The following is a 16,238-nucleotide window of genomic DNA, read 5'->3' as shown; positions in this document are numbered from 1 at the left end:
TAAGCATTTTTGTACAAACCGAAGGTTTATCAAACTTGTCAAACGTGCTTGTAGGAATTAGACCAGGCGCCCGTTTACGAATCAACGCCTAATACCCAGTGACATACCGAGACACCAAGACTCCAAACGCCCAGTCGTCAAAGACAGAATGTTAGACTTATTAAGAGGGTGATAAAAGTTAAGGATTGCTGCAGCAAAAAAATTACGTGGAGCCATGTTGTAATTTCTTTTTTCTTTTCTCAGAAGGTAATGTTGTAAAGTAGGCTTGGTGTAAGCGATGTATAGATGCTTATTACCTCCTGAAACATCATGGAACAGCAGCCGTGCACTCAGCAACGCATCAACTGCTGTTGTGAAGCAAAAAGGACTCTAAGTTATCAGAAGCTCACCGACTTAGCAACAAACTGGATAGAGAGCAAACACCATCAGCTTTCGGACGGTAGTTGTCCATTTTTTTACCAGGATTATGACCACTGCAATTGCAATTACGCAACTAAAGAATCGGAGAACTGTTTGAGCAGATACTACCGACACTGCACTATTTTCCGTCACTGGGCGCTCCGAACAAAATCTTATTTTTGTCATGGGATTTGGCAAGCGAGCTTTCTGGGAAGCTACAAAAGCGGGCGTTTAAAATCAAGACAAATGCTTTGCGGCAACCAGAAATTCTCGGTCATTATGATGTTATTGTATTTGCTCGGGACTTTGACGTCGGTAACGGCAAGTTTACCGGCGGAAAAATCGAGACCTATGGTCGGCGGAGCAACAACTCGACATCGGCATCCGCGCTGCGAAACTCTCCATGAACCCATGTGCAAAGATATCGGATACAACCTCACCGATGTTACTTTATCACCAGCGAACATCTTCAGGCAATCAGATGCTGCAGCCATCGTAAGTGAATATTATGAATATTTTTCGTGTTTCGATTAGACTTGTTTGTTTTTGAGATTTTTGGAAATATGAGACAATGTAAACGCAAGCGGCGCGTATTTTCTGGAACTTTTGTAAAACAGCTTAGCCATACGTTTATGCAGTACTAACAGTAAAATGAATTGTTGTGATCGTTATAGTATAGGAAAACAAGCCAAAATCATCATAAGGTGAGCAACAAATCTATAAAGCTTTTTATTTATCCGTATATGGTGATGGAGCCCTATCTGCATTTTTCAAATAACTGAGGAAAAATCGTAGAAGGTGGTCGAATTCGCGAGCGCTGTGAAAAGCTGTTTTTGTGTATCATTAACACATAACCGGAGACGACAGCGTGCTAAGGTGTCAAAGCTTTTCAACATTCTCAGTCTGCGAAATGAGAACGGCTTCATCGACTTTTGCTCCTTGTATAGCGAAAAAAAACTTTAAAATCAACAATTTCGATCTAGGCTTGTTGAGCCTTCTGGGTATATTACGTAGTTGAGCGCTTGTTTTGGGGAGAGATGATTTCGGATAAGACTTATTTGTCCGTCAAATCGCTTTTTCTTTTCTGGCACAATAAACCGTGTCGGTTAGAGCAAGTAATATATGCTTGTTACCTTAATAGTTTACATGCGATATCATCGAAAAAAGCTTTTCACTTTCCTCTTCTGTCACCGTGACCGATTCCCAAATTGCCGAAATATTTCTTTCGCGTGCGTTTCAGAGGGCGCATTAAAACTGCGCTACACTGTACCGGATATACACCAGTGGGGAAAACGCGAAAAAAAAACGTGGATATACTACATTTCTAATGATGGGATTTCGCCATCTTGTACTTCGCTTCGTCTTTAAACCTGTCGTTTTCAATTAGCAACGACCTCGGTGTAAACGCATTCTGATCACCTGAGTGCTTTGTGTTTGTTGCTGAAATGTGACATACACAGCGGAAGGCGCTCTTTTTCTAAACCATGTCGCGTTCTGCAAGGTTTTTATTGCTGTATCTACGAAGAGAATTTAACCAAGGCTTACGTCTTGTTTGGTGGTCAATTGCAGCCAAAGAGGCCATATTGTACTGTAGCTGTGAAATATTTATTGAAATTGTTTGGTTTAAGACTTTTGCCACGATATCAAGCAAATTTTCTCTACGTGAGTTCAATGATCCCTTCTGATTTTTTTATAATGATTTTTTTCGTTAGAGTCGTTTTTTTTGCATATTTTACTTCGATTGACAATGGATGGGGTCAACGGTTAAACATTGCTTTTTACCCACAAAGAACTTTGTTATGACAGTATAGTATCGACATTGTAGAACAAACTATTCTTCGCATAATCTGTTTGGGTTTTATTAATGATGACGGAGCGGTCACGCGACCATCCACTATTTCGTATTTCTGCGTCACAAAGCAGAAAACCGTTCGGGTCAAAACAAATTGCTGAACAAAAACTCCTTTTCAAACTGGAAGATGGCGGCAGGATCAAAGCAACGTCCCAAAACATTCACCCTAACCTGTAATTGGGCATCCCAGCGCTATAACCAGTGTTCGTTATCGTGGCGTTTCCGTAAGTACACCTAGACGCTGTTTCGTCAGTCGGTGCTTTGAGAAGTTGGCAAAGTTTTTCTTAATGCGCACCTTTGTTTTGTTTATAAACTTGTTACTGGTGATCGTTGCGCTTCCCTGTCTCGTTTTATTAAAATGAATTGATATGTTTATTTCTGTGAATTACGAAATGTCAATATGCAAATATTATATAACTAAGCCTTGGTTCCAACAAACGATTCAGCCCATAAGAGAATGGTATGTTAATTTAAACATTAGTAAGACAACGACGTGTATATTTTGCGCTTACGTACATTGCCCGCGCCATAAAATTTCGTTAACGTTGAATCATAGGATTCTATTGTTCATAGAACTGATGAGCTTGCTCGCACGCAAACGATCGTATATGATTAATTACCCAGCTTTCTTACTAATCATTCAAAATATGTAAAGTCATACAATACCAACAACTTACCGCGCTTGACTTTTTACGATCCCTATAGCCTAGCATTTTATAAGTTTATACTCAATTTAATTCACTCCCAATTGGAAATACTTCTGATTACGCAACCATTTTGAGAACTACTTCATTCATTGAAACAAGAATTTAAATATTTCTTTTTATCCTTCTTTTAGTAAGGAATCACATTGTACAATAGAGTTTATGAAATAAAAGTACGGAAAATAAGTTAAACATTTTTATTAGCCATATTTCTACCGTTTTCCAACTGCGATGACCCGAGGATATTTTCTCGCTCAATAAACTCGAGTTTGGTTTGCTTCGTAAAAACTTGGATATAATGCATAATTTGCTCTGGTGCTAACAAAAATCCGTAACCAATAAATGTCAATATAACCTATATTTTTGCAGGTTGTGCAATTTAGACCACTTATGCGGGTTAACTGTTCAGAAGAAATGATATTACTGGTTTGCTCGATTTATATGCCAATCTGCATGCCAGACTACGACATATTTCTACCTCCATGCAGGTAATGTTAATCCTACCATAAACGAAAGATAGCATTGCTGCGGTCGACACCTAATATTGATTTAACAGACTTTAACGTCGTTATTATGTTGTATTAAGTATTACGTTACTTGCCGCTAGTTTTGTTAAATCTTTAAAGTAAAAAACTTTACACCTAAAGAAATCTACTTTTCTACTGGCCGATACTTCTCTTTGAAATATATTTAATAATTGCTACGCTATGACGTTGCGTTTTGATGACAAAATAGATTCATTTGCGAACGGGCGAGAAAAGGTTGCGGACCGTTGTTTGAGAAATACCGCATACCATGGCCAGAGGATTTTCAGTGCGAGAAATTTCCAGAATTTACTGGCGACAACCAGATGTGTGTGAGTTTCAATCGGTCCCGGACCCCTGCTGACAACGAGAGACCTAGCATGCCACGAAGTGTTCAATCCAAGGAGGAACTATATCAGAACCGTACGGCGGCTCCTCCAGGACTCCCCGATCCTCCATATGTGGCCACAAATGGTTGCGAGTGCACCTGCATCCCACCTATGGTGACCATCAGCGGACGAAGTGATCCTCTGTTTTATAAGGTTTGTAATTAAAGCAGGTTATAGAATTGGGAGATTTACAATTTTTTTGGGTTATGTGAATGGTGTGTGTTTGTTAAACGGTACTTGAAGATTTAAAGTTTTCAAAAAAGTTTTTTGATTAACTCCTCAAACTGTCAATTTCTTTCATGGCTTAAGTATGGTCCTCCATTTTAAATCTATTTTGAAGAAAACTTACAATCACCTTCTATATATTACCCTAAAATCAAACTTGTACATATACATTAGGTAAAAACACACAACGAATGGAGAGAAGTAAACTATAACATGTCGCTGCGTATTAGCAAAAATGCTGTCAGCTCTTCGCTGAAGCTAAGACGAGAGTGTTCTGAGTCCTTTCAATAATGAAAATAGCCTGAAAAAATGCGTTGCTAATCTTAACAACAACATGTCAACTTAGTTGTCACGTATCGCCAGCACACAGACTGAAAATATTCAAGGTATCAGGTTTCTTTAGGCCGGCTTATAAGCAACAGATAAACCTTATCTCGTGTTGCTATCTCTCTTAAGCCTCCAATTATCCACACACCTTGTGAATTGCACATCAGACAAAAGGACACATCCAGCACTTGATCCTTGTGACCTGATATCCTCCTTTGCGTCCCGCTTTTCTTTGATGAGTAAAATATCCTGGTGGGGAACGATGCTAGTGTGGATTCGACTGTTGTTACGCTGTTTGTTTTCGGGCAAAGTCGCTCTTACATGTAGCACTGCGAATAGAATATTAAGCCACATGTTTTAGGTAAATGAAATGCTTTCCCGCTTATGAAAGGTGTTTGTTTGCAAGTTATTAAACTGTTTGGTGAATAAGAATTCTCGAACTGCACTCAAGTTATCCGAATACGAACACTGTGAATACCGGATTACAAATGCATTTTCACACTTGTGTTGTTATTTAAAACTCTCGACTCACTTCAGCTTCAGAAAAAGATTTCCCGTCGATAAAACATATCGCATTATTAGATATCGAAATTTGCGCCCTTCTAGAAACACTGTTATCGGACTTAGTCAATGAAGCCATCGCTAAAGGAAATATCACTGAATTAGCATAAATCAAACATAGTTTATACCCACTTCAGTTTATCAAAGCATATGTCATATGCTTAGCTGATTTTAGTCATAGCATCCAGCGTGGTAATGAGTTTCTATTTCGCCTTGTACAGCATTCCGCTACAGTGCAAGATGTTTTACTGGCCGAGAATCATTAAGACCATTAGCAGTAAAAACATAGATATCACATGAAGACGTTACGGCACCCTCGCAACGACTGAAGCATTTCTCAAAAGCTTAGTAATTTCCTCAAAAACAGTTATCTAGTAACCGAGTGCTGATGAGGAAGAATAATTTGCCCCAATCGATCATCCTGTCATTTGCATGGATCATTTGGGGTCGGCGCGTTCAAACACTTAAGATCGGTCATCTGCAAACAGCACCTATACAGTGATATAGATTTTGGTGAAACTCTAAGAGCGACATACACAGATCGCTAGCGGCCCCTAAGTGATTCATCAGTGCCCAATCGATCTTTTGTTATTCTTTGCGGAATTTTTCCACCGAAATAAAGTCGTTTTGTTATTCGCGGCCGAAGGGTGCCATCCGTCATTTTAGCATTTTGGTGCCAGGTATAGTTGATTGGTCGATTTGCAGCGAACTGAAGCGAAACGGGCCCCTTAACTCACCCCTCTGTGTGGGTGTCGTGACTCCTTTCTCGTCGGGGTCATCAAAGCTGAATGGAAACTCTGGCGTTGTTTTCTGTTTCCAGCGCATCCGTTAACATTATCACCAAGTTTGAAAACAATTTCTCTGCTAATGCATACCCCCGTTTCGAACGTGTCCTACCAACGCTTTATCGTTGTGTTTTGTCTTGATGAACAATAACTCTAATCTAGTTCATTGACACTTTCGTTGTTTTCATCTCGTTCAAACTTCGAACCAGAGTGGAAGGTTTCTCCTATAGCAAATAACCACAAATCGTTAGTTCCAGGCGTAGAATAATTGCCGGTTATTTTCGTGGACTAATCTCTTTGTCTATTCATTTAAGCGTGCGACATAAGCAAATGACACATTCCAGGTAAAGATTCCGCTTTTGTTTGGAGAGTTATATATCAGCAAACAGTGATGGAAGGGCTTCTGTTTACTAATACCCAATTCCCCATGCATGATCTCAATGAACCATAAAATGTATGCCACCCCGCAAGAAAGTAATTAATTTGGTTAACAAACCCTTTTTTTCACCGGGGTGGTCGCCATATTTTTAAGGTGCTTCTTCTTGCCCTGGTTTTAAATGTTTTACACCATCAGGCTCTAGAGTTTTTTAAATGCTGCTCTAAATTTAGTCAGCGGCAAAATTGCAAATAATTTCAGAACTTTCTTACTAACGTGTATGTCAGAATTTGAAAAGAAACTCGTTGTTCTAATAATCTTTTGGTTGTGTTACGGCTTTGTGTTAACAGGTCCGTGCAAGGTTTTCATGGAAATTTTACTTGTTGCAAAAACAATTCCATCTTGCTCATACTTTACTTGCTTCCTGTTGTTTTGATGCAAACGAACACACGCAGCAACCATTTTTGAACACGCCAAGCGTAAATTAGTGAAACCTCAACCACCAAAATCACCATACGTTGCCATTTTTCACAACAAATTCTATTAAGAAGATTGTGGTAAAAGCTAAATTGCGTTGATCGTCTATGTGGCTAAGTGAAACGTAGCAATTACGTATTTGAGCGCAATCGAAATGCAATTACGAAAAAGTCACACGACTTGATTTTGTGTTTTCGCACGAAAAGTAACTTGTTTGTGGAAATTCATTTCTAATTAAGTTTGCAATATTTCCAAGTACTGTATTATAATCGTGCAACTAACGTTGTCATTAATTTTCATTAGTTACTTCATATAGCTTCAGAATCCATAGCTTTTCAAAACTTTAAGTGCGGCTTGTCATAAAGAGCACTTATTACATCCCACAAAATATAGTACCACGAGATAATGAACTGAAAATGTTAGAGGTCTTAATTTCTTCGTTGATTGTCGATAACAGCTGTCAATGGACACGCCTAAGCTCGTTCCTCGAGAGATTTCAAGGACAAACCGGAGAGGGCCGTCTCAGTCTCCGGCTTTCGTTGTGTGCGGCGGCAATGTTTTTAAGGGCATTGGGGCAATTCGTAGGAACTTAATCAACCTTTTGCGTGACTTTTTTACTGCACGATAAACTGCGGTTTGGTGAGTTTGGGTTAAAATACGAGACCGCCAGCCCTAGCTTCGTCTCATTGGTCAATCACTCGTCTAATTGCGTTTGAATCATCCGACTATTCTTACGTCACGATTGTATATATTCCAGGAGAATCGAACTGATAGATTAGGTTTCAGGGACATTCCTTTATGCTTATAATCCACCTGATCTGCCACCGACATTATGGGGCCGATTACTCGTTTATTCAGCCAAAACCCAAGCCACACTTGCTTGTACGATATAGCGGTGTTATGGCCATGTCTTTCAGATGCCGTTGTTGGTGTTTTTTGCGCGATTAGTTTAACCCATCGATTGTTACCCTATAGGTTGATACCGGGGTTTAAACTTCCTAACAGCCTGTAGTAGTATAGAGTATTGGATGTACTGCTGCAGTAATTCTGCGACAGTCTACGTTTTTGCTCACGCGCAGGTTTACTGCATTTATTTTTCAAATTATTGTTTTGCAAAGTTTCTTCAAAACGAGGTTTAAACTTGGTCAATTTCTTGCTTTGACTTAAGAATTTTTGAGTTAGTTTTACATCGTCTTATAAGCATGCTTAAATGAACGCAAATTTAAAATAGAAACATACTCATACTGATAAAAAAAATCTAATTAATTTCTAAAAAGTGAAAGATTTGATTGACAGTGACGTTATAGTGCTTTATAACGTATGACATTTTGTTCATTAACTGAAAAAACGAATGCTGTGGTAGTACCAGAAGGCGGCATAGTCTTAACATAAGTACGCATTGCTTTATTACCACGGGCAATTAATTAAAAATGCAGAGGAAACGTCGCACGAACGCAGTGTTTAGCAGCTTCAGGCGCTAATACTTCGTTTCGTGTATCAACACAGTCCTGTGATATCGAAGTTTTACAGAGAAGCAATAAAGGTGGAGAAAATAACTCCGAAGTGCTGGAGTTTCTTAACTGAACTGTCGCCCGGTATTTCCCACTGTTTATTACGCCGATAGTCCCCGTCACTTGCCGTTTAAACGTTAAATAACTTCGCGGTGTCGTGCGCAAATTTTGGCCACTAAGTTTACCTGAAAACCATCTCGACCATTTGCATTTATAACAAACAGTTTTTGTTTGAATAAGATTTCTATTGATATCATCTGCATGTAAACGAGCTAGGTTTGTTGTCGTTAATTAAGCTGTTTGTATTGTTCATTCCGGATTAAACCGGTTGAAATCGGGGTGGAATGAATTTGAAATACGTAACTTTCTGCTGAGATTCTCCGTCTTTTTCGCTTTGTGAGCTGATAGTTGCCTTGTGGGCGACTTTTATAAACGGAATTAAACCACCAAAAAAATCAATGCAATGAACGCAGCAGAGGAATTCATCAATGTTTTTTTGTAAAACTAAAGTGATGTCACAAAGGCAGCTAACTCACGGGGTTTGTAATGTAAAATAATAAAATTGGTTTATAGTTTGACCATTTTGAATCATGAACATCGAAGAATACCGTCGTTGATCATAACGCACGCAGGCCGTATTCCGTGTCTCGGACATTGTTGTTCAGTGAAGACCAGAAAATAATTTATTTCAGCTTGACCCAAGAAAGGATTAAAACTCACAGTCGTTCTGACTCACGGCAACATGTGTCAAGCAACCTATACCTCGTTTGTTTAGAAAACCAACGTTAGCGTTATAACGTCCGTCCTTTAATTAATTACCCCGAGTGCCCCCGCTTGTTTTTGGCGCCGATTAATTTATTTTGGTCTGTAAAACAACGAGTTTTTGTGGCAGGACTAGAGCGGAGCTTGTTAATTAAAATTTACCGGTAAACACCGGTAAATAACAGACCGAGCCTGTACCTGCAATCACAACAAACCCTGTCAGCACTTAACGGGTTAAAATGAAGCATCGCTGTCGTATTACACACCATCGGTATTGCCATAATTGTTGCTTTGTGAACTAGCTTGGGCGCATTGTTTCTCCAGCCATAATCTACAGCAGAAATACCTCACCGACATATATGTTTTTACACAAACCAAACAGATTCGGGAGAATTAAACCAGCAAGGCCATCGTTTAACTCATACCCTAGACTTCATGTAAAGAATGGGAAGGTTTGTTTATGGTCACAGTTTTGAAGACGGAATTTTTCGTCGTAGAGCTGAAGTGTTTATATTAACTGGCGATTAATTAACTTTACTTCAGAAATAGTCGGTCTGTGACCATAACTTTATGCTTTGCTTGGCTAGCAATTTCTTGACATATGCAGTCTGTATTGGTTTCCGTTTGAGTGTATATAGCTAATATCTCATTAGCTGTTGATTTGCGACTTGTACGTACCAAAGGTCCATCTTACTAAAAATAAAACGAAACTTTGGAAACTGTGACATTAATGTACGAGACAATTATATTATCCCTACACGCTGACCCCCATTATGTCCAGCAAATACCAAACCCCTAAAGGCGAGTGACCTTTTTATAGGACCGAACATCTGTCACATCTTAGGAGTACGTTTATGGATTTTATGACGTGATTTTACGGGTCAAATGTCAAAAAGGGTTGTAATTCTCTCTCCAAATCGTTTTAAATCCAGGTACCTAATTGGATTAGACATGTTGTACAAATACGTTTCTCTAAACCGTTTCACACCCTGATAACTGTGTGTGCCAGCTGCGAATAATAGAGATAGACGACGCACAACGTACGATTGTGATTCTTCCACGACCACAACTAATCGTGAAATTTGTTTGTCAGTAGCGGTGTGTTAAGTGCATTCGTTGCGGTCAAATGCTTAAAGATTATTCGGCTCAAATGTCCATGAACCTCTCCGAAAGCATATTGAGTTTTTTGCTCGATACAAAACAGAGTGAGTTTTAAAGTTGGCCTGTCTCTTGAGGAATAAGCTTTCTGTAAGATGCTCACATTTTCTTGAATAAGTTATAAATACTATTACGATGTCAGCGCTTAAGCTTAGCGGCAGAAGCTAATGAGTTGTTAATGGCCTATACGATTAACTCACAAACATGTTATCAAGTATGATTATAACATCACCATGACAAACGTATATGACTGGACACCTGCGTGTATTTCGAACTTGTGGAAGCTGTACCCGTCGAACGATAAACAACTCGCGCTCTGAGATGAGACTAGTGACGTAATACATCGCGATCTTGTTATGTTTTATGGTAAATCTGTCTAGGACACGATAGCACCTTGGTAAGGCATCGTGTAGTACACGTTTTTTCACTTAAATTCCAAACGTTTACTCCATCGTAAGCAAAGGTCATCGAACTATGGGCAGAGAAATTGAAACTGGCGGTCAAAAGCACATTCGGTTCCAATAAGGGTAGTCTTTTTCCCTTATTCCGTTACATGACGCGGTCTACTGTTTCAGGTGGTTAGCGTATTAGGCTGGAAATTTGTCGAGCCTGCCCGCCTTGATATGCCGTTGTATGTTTGGTCTAGACTCTTGACTAAGTAATTTCGTACGTCACCGTGGACAGAAGTTGGGTTATTATTAACGCTGCCCCGACGTGGAACGCTCGTTTGCTTTCAAAAGCTATGATTTACTTCACATCAAATCTCATTCATCATCAATTTCATTCATCTTCACATAAAATCAGAGTAGGATAATAGCTAAAAACTTTGAATTTGCAAAGTTTACAAATCACAGTATTTTTTCGTACGGTCAGCAATTCCTTGTCTAGCAACAGGTAATTTAATGCTTTTTATGCCAAAAGCGGCAAAACGATTCTCGTCAAACGAACGTACATACGAGTATGCTTAAAGGAAAGGAATGATTTGTCTTCAATTTTTCTTGGTCTAGTATTGCTGGATTATTTTTCATATTTTAACCGTGGTGACGAAACACTTTCCAAGGCAATTAACCGAGAATGGGTTCATTCGTTTTATAGCAAACGTCGATACTTCTCTGAAATTGTTTAAATGTTTTTAGCAATAAGTCTTTCATTTGACCACAATGGTAGGCGTACCAGTCCAGGCCAACACCTGAGGCCCATCAAAAGCCTATACTTGCTATGTTGGGCCAAGAAATGCTTTCTAAGTGCACACCCACGCGACCACTATACCTAATTTTAATAAAGTTATCCCCATCGGTAAATGTTTAACATAACCGCCACAAACACCACACAATATCATACATGGCGGTTACCTGAAACTTTCGCAGTGTTTGACCTGACCCCAACTGCATAGCAGTGCAGTCTTATGCGTGTGTGAGAACCAGGCCGTGTTGACGATGTTGCACCAACTTAACCGAGACATTACGGTAGGAACTTCAGGTCCAAGATCTGAAGGCATGGATCGCTACACTCTTTCAACATGAAAGCACGGAGGTTGTTACAACAATCCTATCCGGTATATCGGATTGAAATGACCGTATCAACAAACTTCATTGTGAGAAATGAAAATATTATTGTTTCGCCATAGCATCCCTCTAGTCTTATTGTGCGTTCGTTGTGTCTTCCAGTATTGAATCAATCCGCCAAATTCCACGCACAGTGGTATAACAATTGATAATACCCAACCATGGAAATAGGAATTAAGTTATTTATTTCAATCTGATATTTATGATATTCAAAGTGACGTTTGTTATATATATAGCACCCATGCTATATTTAAAAGAGCTTCCTTTTGGTGGTGTTTTGTTGCAGTTACTCGGCGTCAAGTGATTCTGTGCTATAGCTCGAAGTATTTATTTGTTCTCTAATGGGTGGTCTCTTCTCAATGATTACATCATCTATTTCCAATAAGGTCGTTTGTTGCTTCTTTCTTTTATAACTTCGTTGATGCGTGGAAGTTTTTACGGGCCAGGTACGGCATGTCGTCGGGTCACTAATAGCGCCGCCGCATTGTGTTATGCTCCTTTCAAGTCATGTGACCTCTCAATTTCCTTCCGTGTATAATCTTTTTATAGCTGGGAAGCGATGAAAGTGAACTTGCTTTCTGCTCGTCCTGGCACGTGCTGAGAAGGCTTTATAATTCCCTATGGAATTCCTTTTAGTGTTGTATTTTCTCGTTAAAAATGACAAGCCGTCACCTTGCATAAGCATGTAAAATGGCTTCTTTCGACATGTGGTGAAGTTTTTGCGGCCCTGCGCGTTCTCTTATGTTGTGAACCTTTGAAACTTTAGATGAAAATATCTCTCATGCTTAAAACATCTGTCATTAGAAAACAGTTTACGTTTTTTTAAACCAGATCGAAATATTCAATGTCCGTCATTTTAATTTGTTTCAAGGCATAACCAATGTCCGCCGAATTGTGTGATTAAGCACTCTATTATTTTGATTTCAGGTCCAAACAGGTGGTGTGCTTAACTGCGCCATGCCTTGCAAGTCGCCTTATTTCAGTGAAGATCGCCGCAAATCGGCCCAGTCGTGGATTACCGCCTGGTCGGTTGTGTGCTTTACGGTAACCCTTGTTACTGTCAGCACATTCCTCATTGATACCGAGCGATTCAAATATCCCGAAAGGCCAATAATATTTCTGTCCGCCTGTTACATGTTTGTCAGCGTCGGGTAAGTGTGTGCACGCTTTCTTAATTTTCAACCATGTGCTTGAAAAAAACGACAACTTGAACGCCTTTATTAAACTATGGAAAGTTTGCGGTGAAAGTATACTCCAATTATATAGTTAGTAGAGTTTCAATTATGACTGTTTAACTGAATATTTTCAATATTTCATTGTTAAGTGGCATATTTCCACCAATACCATGTTATCATTCTATATCATTCTATTCTATGCCTTATATTAATCTTTGATACCGCATCTTGAATGTAACATAGTTTTCGATCTTTTAACTATTAAAAATTTCTTTGCACAGATTTTTATTACGAGTGGTCGCTGGCCATGAGGCCGTGGCTTGCGCCTGGAACTCCGATCACGTGCTTTACAGCACAACTGGTCCATTCCTATGCAGTATGGTCTTTCTGTTGGTCTATTTCTTTGGAATGGCTGGCGCCTTGTGGTAAGCGGGGTAATATTTAATCGGCAAAGATCTATGTGTTAGTCCTAAGGTCACGACAAGTATGTAGGCTAATTTGAACCCTAAAAGCGCGGTAAATCCATTTGTTTACAAGTGAAATGCAATTTCTAGGTGGGTTATACTTTCTCTAACATGGTTCCTGGCGGCGGGATTAAAGTGGGGCAGTGAGGCCATTGCCAGCTACTCTCAGTATTATCACGCCGCTGCTTGGCTTATACCAGCGCTTAAAAGCATTACGGTGAGACACATTTACCAAGGCATGGTTAAACTATAAGAAAAAACTTCATTCTTTGGATTGTTGTGTTTACTGCATTGAAGCGACATCCAGCGGGTAACAAGAAAGACTTTGAAATTTTATTTGCGTGAAAAGTGAAAAGCAAATTGATATGGCGTCGTTTTTCAAACTAACATTTAGCTCTTTTTAAAATTAGGTTCTTGCTATGTCGAGAGTGGATGGCGATTCATTGTCTGGAATTTGCTACGTTGGTAACGAAAGCACGAGCAGCCTTCGAGCGTTTGTAATCGCGCCTCTTCTCGTCTATCTAGTGCTCGGAGCGCTCTTTCTTTTCCTGGGATTCCTTAACCTCTTTCGAATTAGAACGTCCATTAAAAAGGCAAGTGCAATGGTAAGCAAGAAAATTTAAAATTTAGTTTTCTCGGGGTTAAGATTGTATTGACATCAGTTTTAAGAAGAAAGCATCTAAAGAATCGTTTTTATTTTAAACAGTCGTGAGGTGCTCTTGTAAAGTCTCTTTTGTAATACTTAGGTTGGTAAAAAGGCAGATACTCTGGAAAAGCTAATGGGAAGGATAGGATTATTCTCTCTTCTCTACATGATACCATCTGCGGCGTTGCTGGCTTGCTATTTTTACGAACTACAGAATAGACGGAAGTGGTCAAGAGCTTACAACTGCAGATCCCCAGCCACTAACGCAAGATGCTTGTACAGTGCAGCATCCAGGCCGGAGTTTGCGGTCTTCATCGTTAAGTATTCCATGTCTCTCATCATCGGGATCACGAACGTTGTGTGGATATGCACAGGAAAGACTATAACGTCCTGGAAGAGATTCTACATCCGTTGTTTCGGATGCATCTGCGGACCTACTGGGATTCTATCCCGGTTTAAAACGAGAAAAATGAAGGGAAACTTTAACACGGACTCTTCTGAGATGACAGTCGATGCGAGTCCAAGCTCCAACAGCGTTTCTTGTCAGGAAAGAAGTAATTTAGAAGGAACGAGTGATCCGGAAGCAGCAGAGGAAGAGTCGATTATGTATGAATTTTCCAGAAACGGGAACTCTCGAGATGATGTCAACACTGCCCGACTTCATGGACTTGCAGAGCAAGAGATCAACTCTCCAATGGACGTTAAGAGGAAGAACGAAACACGAAGCAAGTATCTAATTGGGGAGTCGCCAAACATTTCCGATTATTCCGCTGGACAACGGAGCAAGACATTTAGTAACGGCAGCATTTCGAACTATCCCTGTTCCCAAGACAGTTGCTGTAAGCAAATGATGCCAAGTGGTGTTGACCTAAATAATGACGGCATGCTCTATAACCGGCTGATCCAGGATTCTTTACCGCCAGGGATGTCCTACTCCAGTTCTAACGCTTCTAAGCATCATCCAACTTGTACGAATTGCCAATATAAATATTGTCAACTTCCTTACCCCCACTCCTGCCATTCAAAGCGAAGCATGAATGGGCGACCTCTCTCTCGCCAGCTCTCAAATCATTCCGAGATCGGTGTTCTTCCTTGCTGCATGTACTGCGATCAGTCTTTAGCTCTTCTCGAGAACGGAAGCTCAAATGTTTTCCAGGAGGGTGATCCTGCATTAAGCAAGATCCAGCACATCCATCATCACCATCATCTCGACTCTCCCTGCTCTTGCCAAGGCAAAGGACACCGGAGGACTCCATCCTTAAAGCACAGGCACTCTTCCCACGATTCGAGTACCTCAAGATCTCTTCTCCTTCAAGATCCCCTTCGAAAGTTTCGAAGTTCTCCTCCTGCGGATAGGAGCTCTCCTGTCAACCATACACCGCTTAGACGGTGACAAAGTTTCGCTTCTTCTTTGTTTTGCTTTTTCCTATTCTTCTCATATTATTTATTGTAATTGAAAAGCCCTTCACAGAAACACTGTAATTTGCTTTTCTTCTAAGCTTGGATGCAATTGTTCTACAAAATGATTGCTAACGCGTGGGCCAATCGATTATTCCTTGTCCATATCCCATGCCATTTTTTTGTAGTCGGTAGCAGTGCTCACCAGTTAACTTTATCAGTCTTTTAACGTTCGAATGTACCAACCTCATGCGATTAACCTTGTGCCAATATTCTTTTTACTTGCGTTGAAGATGTATTAAAAACTTTAATCGGTCGTAATTAAGAAATAGTTGTTTGATTAGAAATTTCAATTGGCGTAAGGACCGTTTATTTTACTTACTGTTGTTTTCAGCGAGGCTTTAGTATATGTCCGGCCTTTTTGCGAAAACTCCGTATTAGTAATCCTTTTACACACCCGTCCTCGTGTGATACTGCCAAGATTGTTTAATTGTAAGTGGTTGTGATAAATATTTTCATGATTTAATGTGTTTGTATCGATATTTATCTTTTATTAAAACGCGCAAAACTTTTACAGGTAGGCCTACTGGTTATTCCGTTGTGGTTGTACATACGTAATGGTTGAAAGCCAAACGATTAGTCCAGTTGCAACGTTTACGAGTTGCTGCTGATTAGCTGGTTAACGAACTGGTCCCCACTGTCTGGGAACACGAAACTATATTTAAAACGGATTTATGCCTCCATATACACAAGAGATAGCGGAGCAAAAACGGAAAATTCTCATTAACACCGACAATTGAGAATATTTTTGAGAACTTTTTGTAGTTTGGACGTTACCAAAAAGGTTTCTTATTAAGCAATTTGGATTATCCCGGCATTGGGATTAAGGCAGAGACCTTGACCTTTTTAAGTATATTGTTATGGATACTTTACTGTTTAC

General features: G+C 39.7%; 1 protein-coding gene across 2 annotated transcripts; it reads left to right on the top strand.

Annotated features, from left to right (window-relative positions):
• Positions 1-247: 247 nt before the first annotated feature.
• Positions 248-15,872, top strand: LOC143468596 (frizzled-5-like). 2 transcript variants are annotated; one of them, XM_076965923.1, is made up of 8 exons: positions 248-894; positions 3,325-3,443; positions 3,691-4,021; positions 12,543-12,766; positions 13,072-13,215; positions 13,345-13,471; positions 13,665-13,847; positions 14,001-15,872. In XM_076965923.1, exons 1-8 carry the CDS (start codon positions 310-312, stop codon positions 15,291-15,293), a joined length of 3,006 nt encoding a protein of 1,001 aa, XP_076822038.1. In that variant the 5' UTR covers positions 248-309; the 3' UTR covers positions 15,294-15,872. The 2 variants fall into 2 exon arrangements, with proteins under 2 accessions (XP_076822038.1, XP_076822036.1); XM_076965921.1 differs by having other exon boundaries at positions 13,665-13,859.
• The last annotated feature ends 366 nt before the right edge of the window (positions 15,873-16,238 follow it).

The sequence above is a fragment of the Clavelina lepadiformis genome, chromosome 8 (assembly GCF_947623445.1).
Source record: "Clavelina lepadiformis chromosome 8, kaClaLepa1.1, whole genome shotgun sequence".
NCBI lineage: Eukaryota > Metazoa > Chordata > Ascidiacea > Aplousobranchia > Clavelinidae > Clavelina > Clavelina lepadiformis.
Note: the sequence above shows the minus strand (reverse complement) of the source record. Positions and strands in the feature narration are given on the sequence as shown.

What these genes read in the sequence shown, in the direction of transcription:
- LOC143468596 (XM_076965921.1), top strand. Translation starts at nt 310, where the DNA reads ATGGAACAGCAGCCGTGCACTCAGCAACGCATCAACTGCTGTTGTGAA. An exon ending in TACATGTTTGTCAGCGTCGG is followed by an intron (nt 12,767 to 13,071) that starts GTAAGTGTGTGC and finishes TTCTTTGCACAG; the next exon opens with ATTTTTATTACGAGTGGTCG. An exon ending in TTAAAAAGGCAAGTGCAATG is followed by an intron (nt 13,860 to 14,000) that starts GTAAGCAAGAAA and finishes TGTAATACTTAG; the next exon opens with GTTGGTAAAAAGGCAGATAC.